Source organism: Talpa europaea, assembly GCF_964194135.1.
Source record: "Talpa europaea genome assembly, chromosome: 1".
NCBI lineage: Eukaryota > Metazoa > Chordata > Mammalia > Eulipotyphla > Talpidae > Talpa > Talpa europaea.
In genome coordinates this window covers 25,818,902-25,837,643 of record NC_140073.1, presented here as the reverse complement: position 1 = coordinate 25,837,643, position 18,742 = coordinate 25,818,902, and the positions used below count along the sequence as shown (strand labels likewise).

General features: G+C 33.5%; 1 protein-coding gene across 2 annotated transcripts in view; it reads left to right on the top strand.

The window, feature by feature from the left end:
• METTL15 (methyltransferase 15, mitochondrial 12S rRNA N4-cytidine) overlaps positions 1-18,742 on the top strand; it is a gene marked incomplete at both ends in the record, with an annotated part of 171,585 nt that overhangs the window by 73,191 nt on the left and 79,652 nt on the right. For both annotated transcript variants that reach the window (XM_084255672.1, XM_084255673.1), the window contains one exon: positions 11,591-11,727. In XM_084255672.1, the coding sequence (XP_084111798.1) occupies positions 11,591-11,727 (137 nt within the window). The remainder of the gene's footprint in view (positions 1-11,590; positions 11,728-18,742) is intronic.

Below are 18,742 nucleotides of genomic sequence, written 5' to 3'. Positions count from 1 at the left end.
TAAACTAGGCATGTTGAATGTTATGTTATGTAGTCTTCCTGGTCTGTTAAAATTTGAGAAATTTTAGATGCTCTTTTCCTTGTTATGTATCAGAATACCAGTGTGGTTAAAGTAACCCCTTTGTCCAGTTCATTGTCCTTGTACCTATTGTTTGCATATTCTAATATTTGATTAAAAGTATGATGAAATTTTAAAGGGTAATTATAAAAATATTCAAAAGTATTATTGTCTGAAAAAGAAAGCTTGTAATAATATCTATGTTTTAAGAATTCGTTTTTCAAGAATAAGTATTTTAAAGATCATCTAGTAAGTTTTTTTAAATTGATTTGAATTAAATGATAGTTCAAAGATGTTTTCTCAATTCAAAAATATAGCAAATGTAACTGGTAATAACTGTTATTTCATCTATACCATTGGTGATTTTTTTTTTCACTAAGATGTGGAGTATAAAGTAATTAAATTAATAGTCAGATAAAGATAAGCTGAAATACTAATCATTGGTGACTTTTAAGTTTTATTTAAATTCCTTACAAATTTCTCCCTCTGTAAATGTTACATTACTGTAACTCCTTTTAAAGACTCCTTTTAAAGACCATTTGCCAACTGAAGGTTCTGCTAATATTTCTTCAAATTTAGAAAGCATGTAATGTTTTTTGTTTGCTAAATTACTTTTAAACATAATATAGATTATAATGGAATTTAGGCCTTTTGTGAATAATTATTTTCTTAACTAAAATACATTTAATTACTTTATTCATATAGACTATACCATTTTTCAAATTCCTTTCATGCATATTGTCTTATTTGCTTATTCTAATAGCTCAGTCATATGGAACTAGTATGGCAGAATTATTTCTTCTTGCACATGAAGAAATGGAGGTTCAGAGAAGTTAAGTAATTTTGCCCAACTTTCATGGCAATTAAATAATAGGTCCTGAACCAGATATCAGATATTCTGATCTTTAATCTTTTTTTTTTTAATATTCTGTGGCCTCATTTAATATCCTTTTTTTTTAACTCATATAATACTTGAAAGTCAAAAAAGCAGTTTATTCTAAAAGTTTTTGGATAGCTTATTGAGCTTACCTCTTCTAATTATTTTTAATTATTTCAAACATACTTTCTGATGTTTTCTGTTATTTCCCACCTTACTAATCTATGAAGCACTTTGCCTTAAATAGTTTACTTTTTTACATCTTCTCAGCACAAGGATTTAATGGTGGCATAGTATACCCTATTCTCAGTCTAAAACTTGTCCAACCTGGAGTCACATTTTTAAGAAGAGATGATGTAGAAGTTTCCTCTTACCTGTCCTTATTTGCATGCATTCACCTGCATACACCTGTGCCTGAATGTGCGTATACAGCCATGTGTACCTGGTAGATAACACTTATATGTATGTCTGCTTTGTTTGGAGTCTAGGTAAAGAAAATCTTAGTTTTATTTTAATGCTGATAAGAATTTAATAACAGAACCATGTTGAAACTGCCATCAGTAAAATGACTTGTTTTCCCTGCTGAAAATTTTTTTAGAAGAGCGTGTACTGAATACATTGGCTAAAGAGCTTAGTATTGTATTTTATGTTTTTCCAAATATTGTAGATAATCTATATAATTAATAATTCTGAAAAGAAAATGCCTGCTGAGCTTTCTCAATATTTGTGTAATGTTCATGGGTAGTTTGTTCATAATATCTTATAAGAATTTCTTTCTGATGTAGATAAAAATTATTTTTCCTATTTTAAAAATTGCTGACAGGTTGTGCATTGTCTGACCAGTGACCTCTGTGAAGGTAAGCTTATTGAGAGTACCCATACCATGTTACTTTTAGCTATTTCTGTTAATGTAAACATTATATGCAAGCAGATCAAGTGCAGTTGATTGTATGTGGCTGGGAATTATGATTGAATTTCACCCCATGTTATAGAGAAGTGTAAAAGCTGCTCATCACAAAGAAGTATGAATGCACCAAATACTTAATATAATGAACATACTTTACAAAGAAGAGAAAAAAATAAGTTTTGTTATGACAAGTAAAGATTTCTTTTATGAATAGAATAGAATTTAAACTACAAGATTAAATGTTTGCAGAATTTTGGCAGAATGAGTCATCATAGTAACACCAATACTCTTCATAAAATGGGAAAAGAGATAAATTTATTGCAATGCATTGATTTGTTTGAGGTGTAACTTTTATATTATTTTGAGTTTTCTTCCTTTTATATAAGCCCATGTAATAGTTACAAATAAAACAAAATAAGCGCATAGCCGACAGATCCTGAACAAAGCTTGACAGGACAATAATAAATCAAGGGATTTGGTAGGAAAGATATTTGTTCAGAACGTTAGTTATAAGGTTGGTGGCTTTCTGTGTTCACAGTTATATGTTCTAATTCATTCCAGGTCGACTAATGCATCGGTGTGACAAATGTCTATCTGTCAACAGATTAGACAGAAAACATAAGCAAAACCAAAGAGAATAAGTGATAGTCTTGAGTGATTCAGCACACATAGCTTGCCTTGGCAATTGTAAACATTGCAGTGACATTAAGAAGAAGACTAGTGATTTTTCAGTCATTGTAATCATTATATAACATTTCATTTCCAATATCATATCCAGTAACTAGCTCAACTCCTAATATCTGCCTCACTAATTACATTAAAGGGATACCCCTCCACTGCCTTTGGTAAATGTGCCAGATAGATTGTATTTGGGACACCATACTTACCAAAGCTGCAGAAAATAATTTTAATATATAATCAAGGTAATTTATCTTAGGGTTTTTTTTTAAACATACATCAATTTTTTTTTTTTTTTAGAGGCATGTTTTATTTATTAATTTGTTTGTTTGTTTGTTTTGTTTATACATGCACTGGGTACAGTCAGAAGCGCAGGAGGGTGAGAGGATTCACCAGAGCCAGAGCGGGGAGCAGAGCAGGCAGAAGGACCGAAGTACACTGCTGAGGGGAGCAGCTGGCGGCAGGGGTGGTCTGCGTGCCATGAGGGACCCTCCTCCGGTGTCCGGGGAGCAGCCGGAGATCGAATGGCGCTGCAGAGGCCGCGGGCAGCTTCGCAACCCAGCGTTCAACCGCTGCGCCACCGGGGAGGCCCAAACATACGTCAATATTTTTTATTAGGATGAACTTTCAAAAATATATTTCAAACCTAATGTTCTTTAAGCATTTTCAGAAACTACTTGCTCCCACTGTGGATTAATGCTGTTGTAATTGGCCTCACTGCATTTTTGGATTTCAATTTCATTATATTCTATTTAAGATCTCTTAAGCAGTGCCCCTCACTTCAGTGTTTTAAGTTCAATACAAAGAATTATTCTGTTTCCGCATGGAATTCTTAAACATCTTCATTCTCCCTGTCGTGCAGCCTGGATTTTCTCATACTTTTAGTTTTCTGCCTGCTGGAGTATGAAGTTATCCCTAGATATCTCTAACACTAATTGGGAGGTAGCAGATGATGGAAGAGCAGTGTAGAAGAGAGGAAAAGGAAATGTTTATCTTATTTTTGCCTCTATTTCCAATCATACCACCAATTCATGCTTTCTTAAATAAATGATCTAATGTACTCGTCTATGTGCTTATTTTTTTCTACCATAAAGATTCTTGTAAGAATTAAATCAAGTTTTCAAAGTGTGTAGCATAGTGACTTCTGGCACATAATAATTTTTAATAATTGCATAAAAAATGATGTCTGTTATCTAGTGGTTACCTAGATAGCGTACTTTGTCATAACTTTTTTATTTTCCTCATTTCTCCACTCACCATATATGATCTCTCGATTCTACCCTATTAAAAAAGCAAAGTAGTTAGTAGTACAGGTTCAGTAGACAACTGTTTTAAAATCTTTTTTCCCATTTATCAGCTGGTCTTCAGACAATTTAAACTTCTCCAAAACTTCCCATTTCTTAATAAGTTAATAAAATTTAGCATAGCATAGCATAGAATGGTGTATAGCTTGCTTCAGAGTGTTATTTTTGAGAATTATATTCAGTTAACTGTGTGTGTGTTTGTGTTTATGCCTATGTATAAAATAAGTGAATAATGCAAATAAAATGATTAACACCATATTTGGTATAAGATAACCATTCATAAGTGTGCTGTCCATTGTTACTCTTCTGCCCTCCATTCCTGTTACCAGTTCAGGCAGTTATGTCCTCTTAGCTTGGTGTTCTATACCAGGTCGCCACTATGTTCTACTCAACCACCCAATACTGTTGGCAGTTAAATTATTTTGTGTACTTAAAAATTCTCAAAGCTGTTAATTTTCTAGCAAATGTGATGCAAAAAATTACTTGGCCTTTTAGGACTGCCACAATTTGATTTCATACTGCCTTACCAGCATTATTTCATAAATTGTCTCTCTCACTGACTATGATGAAGATTAAGGCAGGAAACATGTCGCCACAAATAATGCAATATCTGGCACAAATATGAAAGTTGTTAATTTCTCCTTCCTCTTCCCTTTTTCTCCTGGATTCTGGTCAAGCTTAGTTCTTCCCATATATGAGATATCTTTCTCTATATCTGTCTGTGCATTGTCGTAAGATTTAGCCCCTTGTTTTTGTTAATTTATTCAGTGGCTATTTATTGATATATTCTGTATGCCACATATTATTTGACACTGGGGACACAAATGTTTAGGGCACCTTCCAGAGACATGTTCTAGAAAGAACAAATAGCATTAGAGATACTAAGTTCTCTAGACTGAAACTGCATGAGAACAGCGGTCATGTTTATTTTTGCCTATTATTGTATTTTTAACTCTTAGCATAGAACTGTGGACATGTTAGAATTCTCATACAGTTTGAGAATAAAATTTGAGAGAGTAGGAAAGAGGTAAAAAAGGGATGGAAGATGAGATAATGGTATGTTTGACAACTGTGCAGACTTCTTTACAGACTTTGGTATGTACAGACTTCTGTACTATTTCATGTCTGAGAATGGTGGGGGATGATGTTGGGAACACATGGCAGAGGGCAGATAAGAAGAATATTATGTATTATGCCTAGGAGTTTGCACTCTATGTAGCTTTTGAGAACCTGTGTGTGTGTTTAATTTTTAACTTATTTTTAATTAAGATAATACTAAGATAACCCCATCAGGGATTACCACCATAGTGCGCTCACTACCAAGTCACCAATAATCCACCACCATAGTCCATTGTGTTTCCTTATTTCTTTGTTCTTATACCTCCCTGATCTCCTCCCCCCCCGCCCCCGCCGGATGATTCAGTTCTATAATCAGTTTTCAAGGCTTAGATTTTAAGTTTATATATATATGACACTTAGTTTGGTTTCTCTATGTTTTATGTATTAATGACACCATTTGGTATTTATCTTTCTCCTTCTGACTTCACTTAGCATTATCCCTTCCAGCTCCATCCATCTTGAGACAAATGACATAAGCTATCTTTTCTTGACCACTGGGTAATATTCCATTGTATAACAAATCTTAATCCACTCGTCTGTTTGTGGGCATTTAGGTTATTTCCATCATTTGGCTATAGTAATACTACAATAAATATGGGAGTGCAAGTTTCCTTTTGAATTAGTGTTTTGGATTTTTGCAGTAGATGTCTAGGATTGGAATTACTGGATTGTATGGCAGATCCATGTTTAATGTCTTGAGATACTGTCACACAGCTTTCTGTGAGGACTGGCCCAGTCTGCATTCCTACCAGCAGTGTAGGAGAGTTCCCATTTTTCCAAATCCCCACCAGTACTTGTTGTTTCTGGTCTTTTTAATATGGACCATTCTCACAGGTATGAGATTATATCTCATTGTGGTCTTGATTTGCATTTTCCTGATAATAAGTGATAATAAACATTTATTCATGTACCCATTTGTAATCTGTACGTCATCTTTGGATAAGTCTATGTATTGGGTTGTTGAAGTTGTATGAGTTCTTTGTAGATCTTAGGTTCCTTTCACTGTGCAAAGCTTTTTAGTTGGATATATTCCCCCTTGTTTATGTTCTCTTTTGTTTCTTTGTTGTAGGGCCTGAATCCCTAATATTAATGTCATATGCTGCAGTTTTACTTCAGAAAGATTATTCTATTAACAGTGTAACAAGAAGAATTAGAAATGAGAGTAGAGACATGATGCCAGTTGCTAGACTATTGTGATAATAAAAGAAATACATGGGCCTGAATTAAAATGGTAATAGAAAGATTTAAAACAAACTTATATGGTAAAATCAGCAGGACATGGTAACTAATTGGATTTGGAGTCTATGAGAGAGAGAAGATTGGGTGAAGTCTGAATTCTGCCCAGAAAACAAAATATTCATTGGAAGGAATTTTTAAGTGAAATCAGGCCATATTGTTTCCAAATTCAGATGGGAACTTACTATTAAAAATCTTGCACAGATTGAAAATGACTAATCAACATTAGGAAAATGAAATTGTACTGTTCATGGATAAAAATGTTTTTATGTCCAATTTTAAGTGTTGTTCCAGTGTAAAACTTTCAATGGTTAGAACTATTGGATTAAAAATTTCACTTAGTTATCTAGTATATACTAAATATCAAATTCCTTGATTTTTGTCAATTTCCCTCTTCAGAGAGCAGACTGAGCTGAGTCTTAAAGGTTATCTTATATGAGAGGTAGAAACGAGTAGTAGTACTAGGTATGCTATAGAAAAGTGGAGGAGAATGTGATAAAAGAATTGAACTTGTATTCATTCTATAAGCCCTTCTAACTCTAACCAGCCATGAGTTTTTGATTTTTAAGTGTTTCATTTTTCTGTTTGTTTGTTTTTCATTTCAAGACCAATTTGACACTGTAACCTGTCTTGAACTTACTGTTTTCAGGCAAGTCTAAGATGTCTTCTCTCAGTCATTAGTCTTTATTAGTTGCTATTCCATATACCAGTTCTCATATGCAACACAGTTGTCTTGGAATTTAATTCAAGAGGTTATCTTCATAAGGTCTTTAAAAAAATTTGAGTGGTATGACTGTGATTGTTATAAACTGTTTTGGAGGCTTAAGGTGCAGAGTTCCTAAGTGCGTCTATCTTCATATTAAGAAAAAAATGTCTTTTCAAAGAACAATTTTATTTCAGTGTGATTATATAATTTCAATGGGGGAGTATTATGAAACAAAATGGAAAGAGCCCAGGATCTTGGTTTTGGTATTATTAGCTTTGCCCTCAACTAGCTACCGGCTACCCTCTTCAGGTCTTGATCTCCTCATAAGTAAAATGAGGGGGTGGAATAAAAAGTCTGCCATATCTCTCTGAACTCTGAAATTTTGTGACTGTACCTGATCCATAGCAGATCCACATCTATAGCTCAACTATTAAAGTGTGACTCATCTTGGTGAAAGGTAAACCTAATTATTTCTTTGATATTTAGAAGACCATGGGAATAAATTGTCATTTACTTGTATTTGATTAAAAGAGCTAATCTAAATTAAGAAATGTTGATTTTTTTTTAAATTTCAAATGTAAAGGAGACTGCTCAGCAAATAAAAATGTACTATGGAATTACAGAGTATAATTAATTACAGAATATTATTAATGTTCTGAATAATTTCCGAGTCAATTTGTAATATTAGGAATACATTGATGTTAAATGAGTGAACAATAGTTGGACATCTTGTGACTGTTTTCTGTAGTCCTGTGCAGTGAGTCCTATATCCTAAATCGTATTTTGGATTCATATATGCAAATGAGTGTTGCTGTGTTTATCATCAGTACCTTGGGAGGCTGAGCTCTTTTTTCATATCTCAACACTAAATATATGCTACACATCTACTACTGTTCTCTGATACTACTATATTTAATTGGAGACAAAATTCAAGAATTATTGTTATGAGTCTCTCCCCAAAGTGCTATTTTCTTCTTTACCTACTAGCATTTTCATTATGAGCCCCTGCATGAGAAACCATTAATCTAACTCATCTTCCTGACCCCACACACCATGCAGACTATGCAGAGACCCTACATCTTCTTATTTACCTCATGTCACACTTAGTTTTCCCTGAGATGCTTTTTGTTCTCACCTGTATGGAACCTCACAGGACTGAAGGTTTTGCTTTTCTGTGCCACAGAGGGTCACAGGAATCTGTGGTAGCACTCAGAACCTGGTGATTGAGGGGCTGTTCTCCCTCAGTTCACAATCCAGTCTGCTGCTCTGAGATTTTATCACCTGTCAGTCATAGGTTGAGTACTTTCTTGGAATTTGCCCATCTTTTCCTTCTATCCTTGACACCATTTTAGAGAAATCTCTTTTCCTTAAAGATAATGCCTACCCAGGATAACTAGCATTTACTTTTTGAGCTTTATTTAATTTAATTTAATTTTATTTTGTCTTTGCTAAAATACAGAAAAGTGATTGTCTTCAAATAATAGGAAGAATAAAAAATTTTCTTTCTCCCATGTAAAATCTTCAAGATACATATATTCTAAAGTTCTAAGTTGATAGGTAACTAATTGAAAGGGGGAGGGAGAGAGAGAAAGAGAGAAAGATCAAATGTTATCCTCCTACGCAGAGATAAAAACATGACTTTCAAGGCTATGAATTCCAGTGGGAATGATTGAGCTTTAAAAAGCTAAACTTTTATGATTTTTGTAAAGCTACCTCTGCCATGATTCTTTTTCATGCTATCCACTGTCCCCCCACCCCCTTATTTTTTTCTTTCATTTCTTCCATCCCTTTCTCCTCTCGTCTTACTACTAAGGTGTTCTTAATGAAGTCACATTGTCTCTCTGCACCTGAGTTTTCTCTTTAGTAAAAATGAGGATAGTACCTTTTGTTTATACTCCCATATAGAGCTTTTGTTAGACCACGTAGGGAAACATTAATACTTGGTAAACCTTAAAGCAGTGTGCAAATACAGATTTTATTGATTTAATGCGGAGGCAGGATGGTGTAAGAAAAAGCGTAGGTTTACGTGCCAGATATACCTGGATTCATTTCTCTCATTTGCTTCATACTAGTTTATTGTAATCTTAGTTTCTGCAAATGTAAAATCTAATAATACTTTATAATTGCTAGGAGGAAATAAAATTATCAATCTCTGTGAGGTAAGCAGATGTGTATTTTATACTTAGATGAAGCAACTGAAGCACAGAGAATTAAAATGATTAAGCCAGGATTACACAGATGGATAAGTGAAATAATCAGAATAAACTCTCAGTGGCAAATACATATTTGACTTTTTATTTTTTAAAAAGATTTATTTATTTATTTATACAAGTGCTGGGTACAGTCAGAAGCATGGGAGGGTGAGAGAATTCACCAGAGCTGGAGCGGGGAGCAGAACAGGCAGACTGACGAAATACATTGCTGAGGAGAGCAGCGGGTGGCAGGAGATGTCTGTCGTGCCATGTGGTGCCCTTGCTGGCTGCCAGGGATCGAACTGGCACGGCAGAGGCTGCGGGTAGCTTTGCAGCCCAGCACTCAACCACTGCGCCACCAGGGGAGGCCCAGATTTGACTTTTTAGATAAATTATGTCAAGTAATTTTAAAGAAAGACTCTATATGTTTGGAGCATTAAAAAATACATTTGGATATATATATATATATATATATATATATATATATATAAAATGGTCCATACAAATGATTTTCTTGATATAAAAGAACTAATTTATTTGTTCTTGTGAGCTTCTTAAGAAAAATAAAATTAGTCCTTTTCCTTATTCTGTTTTTAATTTTTACAGATTTTAAAATATGGTCAATGGTACTGACCCAGTTGTCTACCTTTGAAATTAGAATTCTGGGTGACAAATAAAACTGAGATATCCTTATTTTTGATGAACAATGTGTACTAAAATTTGTAAAGCGCTGGGCTGCGAAGCTGCCCGTAGCCTCTGCAGTGATGGTTCGATCCCCAGCCATTCGGCAAGGGTCCCACATGGCACGACAGACCTCTCCTGCTGTGCCCGCTGCTCCCCTCAGCAGTGTACTTGATCAGTCTGCCTGTTCTGTGCCCCGCTCTGGCTCTGGTGAATTCTGTCACCCTCCCATGCTTCTGACTGTGCCCAGTGCTTATATAAGTAAATAAATAAATCTTTAAAAAAAAATTTGTATAGTGAAAGTTGATGATTCCAGTCACCTATTAAACTAGGACATATGGTGGTGTTCATTTCTAGTTTCATAATTCCCATTCATCTCCCCTTTTAGCTTTGGTGTTACACTTGCCTGGTAATAATAGGTTATTTTTCCCCCTATGGAAGCTTCCTTGATTATCAGTGCATCTCCAAGGGCATAATCATGATCTATTAAAAAATAATCATGTAAATTATGATCATCTCACATTTTCCAGAATATTTTTAATGATGAGGAATTATAAAAAATATATTGATTGGGACTTTACTGGCTTGGGATAAGGTAATCATATGCAAATTACTTTATTTGGCATATTCTTAGTTTAAATCCATGGTTATAATAAGATTGGGTTTTGGGATATAAGAATAAAGTAGTTTATGGTTTTTCCTGGGAAAAGTTCTTTGTTTAAATTATGTTAATCCCTAACAAATTAAAAACTGAGGTAAGTTACAGGGGTGGAGGATTTTTACCTGCTCTTGGATGCATAAAATGATTATACATACTGGAAAAAGAAATTATTTGATATTACATACAATAATAAGACTAAGTGCTGTTTTAAAATTGTCTTAAATGAGGGCCTTCCTGGTGGCGCAAGGGGTTAAGCATTCAACTATGAAGCAATTTGCAGCCTCTGTTATCTATTTTCTTTAGAGTGTGACCAAATAAAAAAGGCAAAAATGTAGATTCAGATCCAATAAACTGTATTTAGTAACTAAAATGATCCAAACATTTTAAAGATATACATTACTGTACATCATATCCTACTGTCCCGGTAAAATTATACTGGTAAATCTTTGTCTCTCAAAAGTGTCTTCGGATAAATGTCACTGTCCCAATTAGATAGGATATTGGTGATAATTTCTTTTCTAGGCCTTCCTTTTCTTCTTAAACCCTGAAGAAATCAGAAGATATTAAAATTTTAGGTGACTTTCCCCAAAACATATAGCTACTTAGTGAGAAAACTGGAACTTACCCACATGTTTTGACTATGCCTTGGGCTTTTTTCAGGTCAGATTTTTTTTTTTTTTTTTCATTTTTCGGGTTAATCGTTAAAAGGTTTGTTCTGTGACTGTGTTAGCATATTCTCTCTCACTCACTCCCTCTCTCTCCAACTCTTGAATATCTATACTTTTATTGTAAAGCATTTAGAAACATTTAGATATAAAATGAGCCATACTAGTTGTAAGCTATATCCAAATGATGAGAAATTGTTGGAACTATTATTACCAGCCAGGTGCTGGAAAGCAATAAAAAGCTACCAGCCCAACAGTGTGACATGCATGTCTGATTATGAAGGGAAATGTAAATTTGTCTTGACTTGCCAGCTTTTGCCAGAGATCGTCATTTTACTGATACTTTGATATGTTCATTTGGCTTGATAAACAGAACTAGATGCAAAATTATTATAATTGTTTTCTACTTGCCATCAACTCTGCAAATTATTGTGTGCTTCTAGAAATTAATGTAGTTATCAAGAATGTTCATCCTAAGTGGTAATTTCCTTTTTCTGTGTTGGCTAGGTTTTTCTAGATATGACATTTGGTTCAGGAGGACACACAAGAGCCATTCTACAGAAGGAATCAGATATTACTTTGTTTGCCTTAGACAGAGATCCAACAGCTTATGCAATAGCAGAGCAACTTTCAGAATTGTATCCGTAAGTAATACTTTTGTATCATTGTTTAATTTTGGTGCTGAGTTGTACAGATCTTGGTTTACCATCTTGGAATTTGTTTTCATTTGTAGGAAGTGATGCTTCACTTCAGTATTTTGTCCCTTTTTTGCTCAGAAATAGTGAAAATGATTTTTTATCTAATTTCTTTTTTAAATAAGGTAACAATTTATGGGAGTACAGATTCATGCTTCTTCAAAGATCTGTTGCCACAACATGCCCTCCTACCAGAGAAGCAGTATCCATCTACCACACTTCATTGGGGCCCCTCTATTTACTTCCATTCCCTTATTTCTCCCTTTGGTAACATTCCGTTGTGCTTTCAGAATCTAAGGATTTGTTTTGTCTCTGTATTTGTTTTGTTTACATTGTTTATATTCCACATATGAGTGAAAATGATCTGTAGTACATGAAATAATGTTACTGCATTTATCCTTTCTGAATTCCTATGAGTAAAAAGTGACTTAACTACAAATTTGAACATGTGTTAAAATCCATTAACAATTGGTATTTTGGCAAATAATCCATAATTAAAAAAATAATTCTTAAAGAATTTTATGAGATATTGAATATAAGAATTTAGTGGAGTAAATATGTGAGAATTCTGCAGAATTCATGATGTCACATACATCAACATAATGCAGTTGTTTTCTTTGAATTCTTCCTGAAATTCAGAAGTAAATTTAGAGCAAGAGTATGTATCTCTGTCAAAATTAGTGAACTTTTACTGTTGAACTTTTAAAATATAAAATAATGTCTTCATGACTAGTGAAATCACTTTCCTTTAAAGGTAAAATTTGAATTAGTTACATCCATATGCTATGCTGTTTAAGAGCCATCAGCCTGAAAAAAGAACACTAAGAGCTAAGATCACTGTGTCCAAATATGTGAAGGTCTATTTTTAGGGATGGGGAATTGTTCTTTTATCTCATGCTCCATAGACTGAATTCAAGAAAATACATGATGTAAACTAGAATTTTTACAAGTTATGGCAGTCAAATAGTGAAATGGTTTCATTAGTGAGGTAGCAAAGTTTGACCCTGGTAAACCTTAGTCATAGACTATAGTTAGAAAGTTGGATTACTAATCTGGCAAGATCTTTTGCAACCTCTTTTAGGTCCCAAACGCTCTTCAAATCTATCAGTGTATATAATTATCGTAATAAAAATGTAAACAGATATACATAGAATTTTGCTTGCAAGATCACAGGGTTTTTGGAGTTCCTGAAACCCATTAGACTCAGACTATTTTCAATAAAAAATGAGGGTGTGCTTTAATGACATGCTATTTAAAAACATAGTTTTTAAAATCTTTCCAGTTCATTCAGCAATGTAACTTAGATGTTTCTTTTTTTAGAAGATCTTATACTAGGTCATTCATGTTTGTTCAACATTTTATTAAGTCTCTTGATTATGACCTGAACATTAATAAAATGAGTATATGTCTTTATTGTATTTTACTGTCATAGAAATGCTGAATTTTGTTAAATATTATTACTTCTAAAGGGAGTGATTCTCAGTCACTTAGGAAAAAGAGACCATGAAACAAATACCCTACTTTCTCACATTGAGCTTAAAAGTTTATCAATTTTACAAGATTTTATTTTTCACCTTACTGGAACCTTGAGACTCTTCAGTTTAGATGTGGAAAGCATTATTAGACAGATTAAATACTAACAGGCTCATATGGCATATAGTGATAGAACTAGGATGTATATTCTGATCCAAAGCCAAATAATCTCATTTTATGAAATTTTACTACCTTGGCACAAATCTTACTGTGAGTTTTTTTTATTCATCAACAAAATAATTCCTTTCAAACATTATAAATTAGATAAGGAACAATAAAGAAATTCAAAATAAAACAGGAAGAATGAACTAATACAGATAAAACTTCCAGTCAAAGAAACTGAAAACCAAAAAGAATAAAAGCTAGTGGGGAGCAATATTTTCAGTGACCAGTTTTTGAAAATTAAACCTGATTATTAAAGGAAAAAGAGAGGAAAAAATATGTTAAGATTGAGAGACACAGGGTATGTTAGTAGTGAAATGATATCACCACAATTCTGTGGTAACATGTAAAACCTAGATGAAATGAATAATTTAGTAGTAAAATACAAATTGTTAAAATAACCCTGAAATAAAAAATTTATATATTTATTTATTTTGTTTTTATGTCTGAGATATTTATTTTAATGGAGCTGCACTCCCTATTGAATTTGAATTCATCTTTTTATTTATATATATATTACATCATTTTTCATTTTTGTACAATATATGCTTTCTCCTCCCAGGTGTAGTCCCCGTGTAATTACCACCCCAATTCACCCATGTACCAACACCATAGTCCCTGTGCTTTTCCCTCACCTGTTTTGATCACTCTCCCTCCCTGTCCCCTTCAGAATGTCTCTGACTTATATTTGCCTGTTAATTTTGTATTTTTTATTTATTATAATTTTTTTTCTGATCCCTTATTTGGTTCCTGTATATTCCTCCTATAAGTGAAAGCATCTGCTATTTGTCGTTTTCTTCTGGCTTATTTCACTAAAAAATGATCCCTTCCAGCTCCCTCCATGTTCCTGCAAATGGCATGAGTTTATCTTTTTTTGATTGCTGAGTAATATTCCACTGTGTATATGTACCACATCTTCTTGATACAGTCATCTATTTATGGGCTTCTGTTTTGTTTCAGTATCTTGCTTATTGTAAATAGTGCATCAGTAAACATAGGGGTGCAGGTGTCCATTTTTTAATTGCAAAATTTAAATAAGTTATTAATCATAAAATGGATTAGAGTAGTAAGTAAAGTACTTTTGCACAATGATCAAAAATATTGCAATTAGTATCTGACTCTTAAAGAGTAGGAAAAAGCAATGACTTTTACTAGTCCTAGCCATGGTAAGTGTGAAAATTTCTTTCAGTTCATTTTATTAATCAGCATAGTTTTGATGTCTAAACTTTATATAGTATTAAAGAAAAAAGAGAAACTCCAGGCTCACTAAAGTGTATAAATGCAGATTTATTTATTTTTTTAATATGATTTTTTAAATTTTTATATTCCCCATACAATTGCAACCCCCTTATTTTGACCCCAATCCCTCCCCTCCCCGCACCCACCCCCCATAGAGTATCTCTGGTTCATAGTTGTTTGTTGATTGTGATTTTTACTTTCTTATAGTTATTCTTTTTCCTGGTCCCTAATTTAAGTTTTCTAGATTCCTGCTACGAGTGAGACCATCCGATATTTTTCTTTTTCTTTCTGACTTATTTCACTGAGCATGATCCCTTCCAGCGCCATCCATGTTGCTGCAATTGCATGTGTTTATCTTTTTTGAATGCTGAGTAATATTCCGTGTGTAATGTTGGCTTCATAGAACGTGTTTGGTATTATCCCTTCCTTCCCAATTTTTTGGAAGAGTTTGTGAAGGATAGGCACTAATTCGTCTCTGAATGTTTGGCAGAATTCATTTGTAAATCCATCAGGTCCTGGGCTTTTGTTTTTGGGGAGGTTTTTGATTACCATTTCAATTTCGCTAATTGTAATTGGTCTGTTTAGGTGTTCTATTTCTTCTTTATCTAGTTTTAGGTGATTGTAGAGTTGTAGGAATTTGTCCATCTCCTCTAGATTGTTGAACTTGTTTCCATATAACTGTTCATAGTAGTTACTGATTATTTTAATTTCTGCTGTGTCCGTTGTGATTTCTCCTCTTTCATTTATGATCCTGTTTATTTGTGCTTTCTCCCTTTTTTCCTTTGTGAGCCTTGCTAGGGGTTTGTCTATTTTATTTATTTTTTCTAAGAACCAGCTCTTGGTTTCATTGATCTTTTGGATTGTTTTTTTAGTTTCAATTTCATTTATTTCTGCTTTGGTTTTTATTATTTCTTTTCTTCTACTGGTTTTGGGGTTTTTTTGTTTTCTTTTTCTAGGTCTTTGAGCTTCGATATTAAGCTGTTTCTTTGAGTTCTTTCATGTTTCTTGATGTGAGCCTCTATTGCTATATATTTTCCTGTTATTACTGCTTTTGCTGCATCCCATACATTTAGGAAATTGGTGTCCTCCTTGTCATTCAATTCAAGGAATTTTTTTAATTTCTTCTTTGATCTCCTCGTTAGTCCAGTGGTCTTCCAGAAGTGTGGTTTTCAATCTCCATGACCTTGCCTTCGTTTTATGGTTTTTTTCTAGTTTTATGCCTTCATGGTCAGAAAAGATGGTTGGTATGATTTCAATTTTGGTGTATTTGTTGATGTTTGTCTTGTGTCCCAGTATGTGATCTATCCTGGAGAATGATCTGCGTGTGCTTGAGAAAAATGTGTACTCACATTTGTTTGGGTTTAGTGTTCTATAGATGTCTGTTAAGCCCAAGCACTCTAGATCCTTATTTAGAGCTTTAGTGTCTTTACTTATTTTTTGTCTCATTGATCTATCCATTGTTGATAATGGTGTGTTGAAGTCTCCCACTACATATGTGTTTTCTCTGACATGTTTTCAGAGATGACAATGGTTATCTGATATATTTTGGTGCTCCTTTGTTTGGTGAATATATGTTAATGAGTGTTATTTCTTCATGAAGTATTGTCCCCTTGATCATAATGTAGTGACCGTTGGGGTCTCTCTCTTTTTTTTTTTTTTTTTTTTGAGTTTGAAATCTGTTTTATCTGATATCAATATAGCTGTTCCTGCTTTCTTTTTTGGTCCATTTGCTTGTAGGATTGTTTTTCATCCTTTAACTTTGAGTCTATTTTTATCTTTCGTAGCTAAATGTGTTTCCTGGAGACAGCAAAAGGTTGGATTTTGTTTCTTAATTCAGCCTGTGACTCTGTGTCTTTTTATTGAGGAATTTAGTCCTTTTACATTTAGAGTTAATATTGATATGTTAGCATCTGTATTTGCCATTGTGTTTGTCTTGCCTTTGATTTTATTTATTTATTCTTTTAATAACTTTTTTTTTTTTTTGGCCTTCTTTCGTTGTTATTCGTCCCTCTGAGGTTCTGGCTCTAGGACTCCTTGTAGTATTTTTTGGAGTGGGGGTTTAGTCGTAATGAAATTCCGGAGTTTCTGTTTGTCTGGGAAGGTCCTTATTTTTTCTTCATAGAGGAAGGAGAGCTTTGCGGGATAGAGTATTCTTGGTTGGCATCTGTTTTCTTGGAGTCTGTTGACTGTGTCCCTCCACTCTCTCCTTGCCCGTAGTGTTTCATCGGAGAAGTCTGATGTCAGTCTGATTGGTTTTCCTTTGAATGTTATCTTTTTCTTCCCTCTTGTCAGCTTCATTATTTTTTCCTTGTCCTGGATTCTTGGGAGCTTTGCTATTATGTGTCTTGCTGTATTTTTCCTTTCGTCATGGAAGTTTGGTGTTCTTCTTGCTTCTTGTATATCAATTTTCAGCTCCTTCTTCATATTTGGGAAGTTCTCTTCAATTATCTCCTTGAATATTTTCTCTGTTCCTACATTTCTCTCCTCTCCTTCTGGGATTCCTATAACACTTATATTTCCTTTCCTTATGGAGTCAGATAGTTCCCGAAGTCTTTCTTCGGTCTTTTTCCTTCGTACTTCTCTTTCCTTTTCTGTTTTGGTTCTTTTTATTTCTGTGTCTTCAAGAGTACTTATTCGTTCTTCCATTTCATCTATTCTGCTTTCATTGCTTTTCCCAGAGTTCTTTAGTGCCTCCATTAATTTTTTGATCTCCTGCATTTCTTTTACTTCCCTCTTTAGGGACCCAATTTCATTCTTCTGATCGCTGATTATTTTGTCCTTATCATTGTTTTGTTTTCCTTTATTACTTCCATCAGTTTTTTAATCACGGCAATTTTAGATTCTCTTTCTGGAAGGCTCAAAAGTTCTTCCAAGTTACTGTTGTTGCAGTCTGGGGGGGTGGTTTTCTTTTTGTGGTGTGCTTTTTTTCCTGAGGTGTTGCTGGGTTGTGTGTGGTTCTTCTACTCCCTACTGTCTGTTTTCTAATTTGCTGTATGCATTGGGACACTGTGTTGTTAGTACTGGCTCGCATCTTGGGCGAACTTCCCAGCTCACCTGTGGCTCCTCAGGGAGCCTTCTGCAGGTTAAAAATGCAGATTTAAAAAGGAAATGCTGGCATATCTAATTTGGACGGCCTGTTAGTGTAATTAAGAAAAGCTAAACGTCTCATAATGATTTGACTGAATTCTTAAAAATCCCAAAAGACTTGTAAAATTAATTAGGTGATATGATATGATGGTTAAATAAAATTTAAATATCTGCTTAAGTAATAAATAAATAGAAAGGGAAAGAGGAAATATATTCTATTCTCAAAGGTACCTAAAACTGTATAAAATATTTAGTAATAATTTTAATAAAACACAGTAGTTCCAAGCAAAAATAAACAATATTTTATTGAGAGGTAAACAACAAGGTCTGAACTAAAGAAAAAAACATATTTGCTCTGGGACACAATGAATCAATATCATAAAGTAATGTAAATTTTCCCAAAATTCAAATAAGCATTTAATGTACTTCCAAAAATAATCCTATTTGAGTTTACCTTAACTGATGTTCATTTAATTTGGATAATATGATTTTATATGTATATGCAGAGGGCGGATTAATGATAAGATCATTTAGAATAAAAGAAAGAGAAAGCTTGCCTTCAATCAGACCATACTATAAAATTACTATAATAATTAAATATGATATTGGCACAAGAATAGGTAAGTACATTAGTGGAGGAGAGAATCCAGATATAGATTCCACTGTATAAAATAATTTGATAGAAGCTACATAGATAGCTTAATTCATTAAGAAAATAATGAATTGTTAAATAAATGGTGCTTCTATAATACCTATCAAACTTGAAGAAAATAGAATGGTCCAGTATTTGAAATCAAAATACAAATTAACTTTCAGATATAATAAACATGTATAAAAATTGAAAAGAGTTATCAGAAAATTGAAGAAGTTATATGCACAATCTTAGGGTAAGGGACTTTCTTCCGACTAGAAATCACAGACTTATAAAATAAAAATGTAAAAA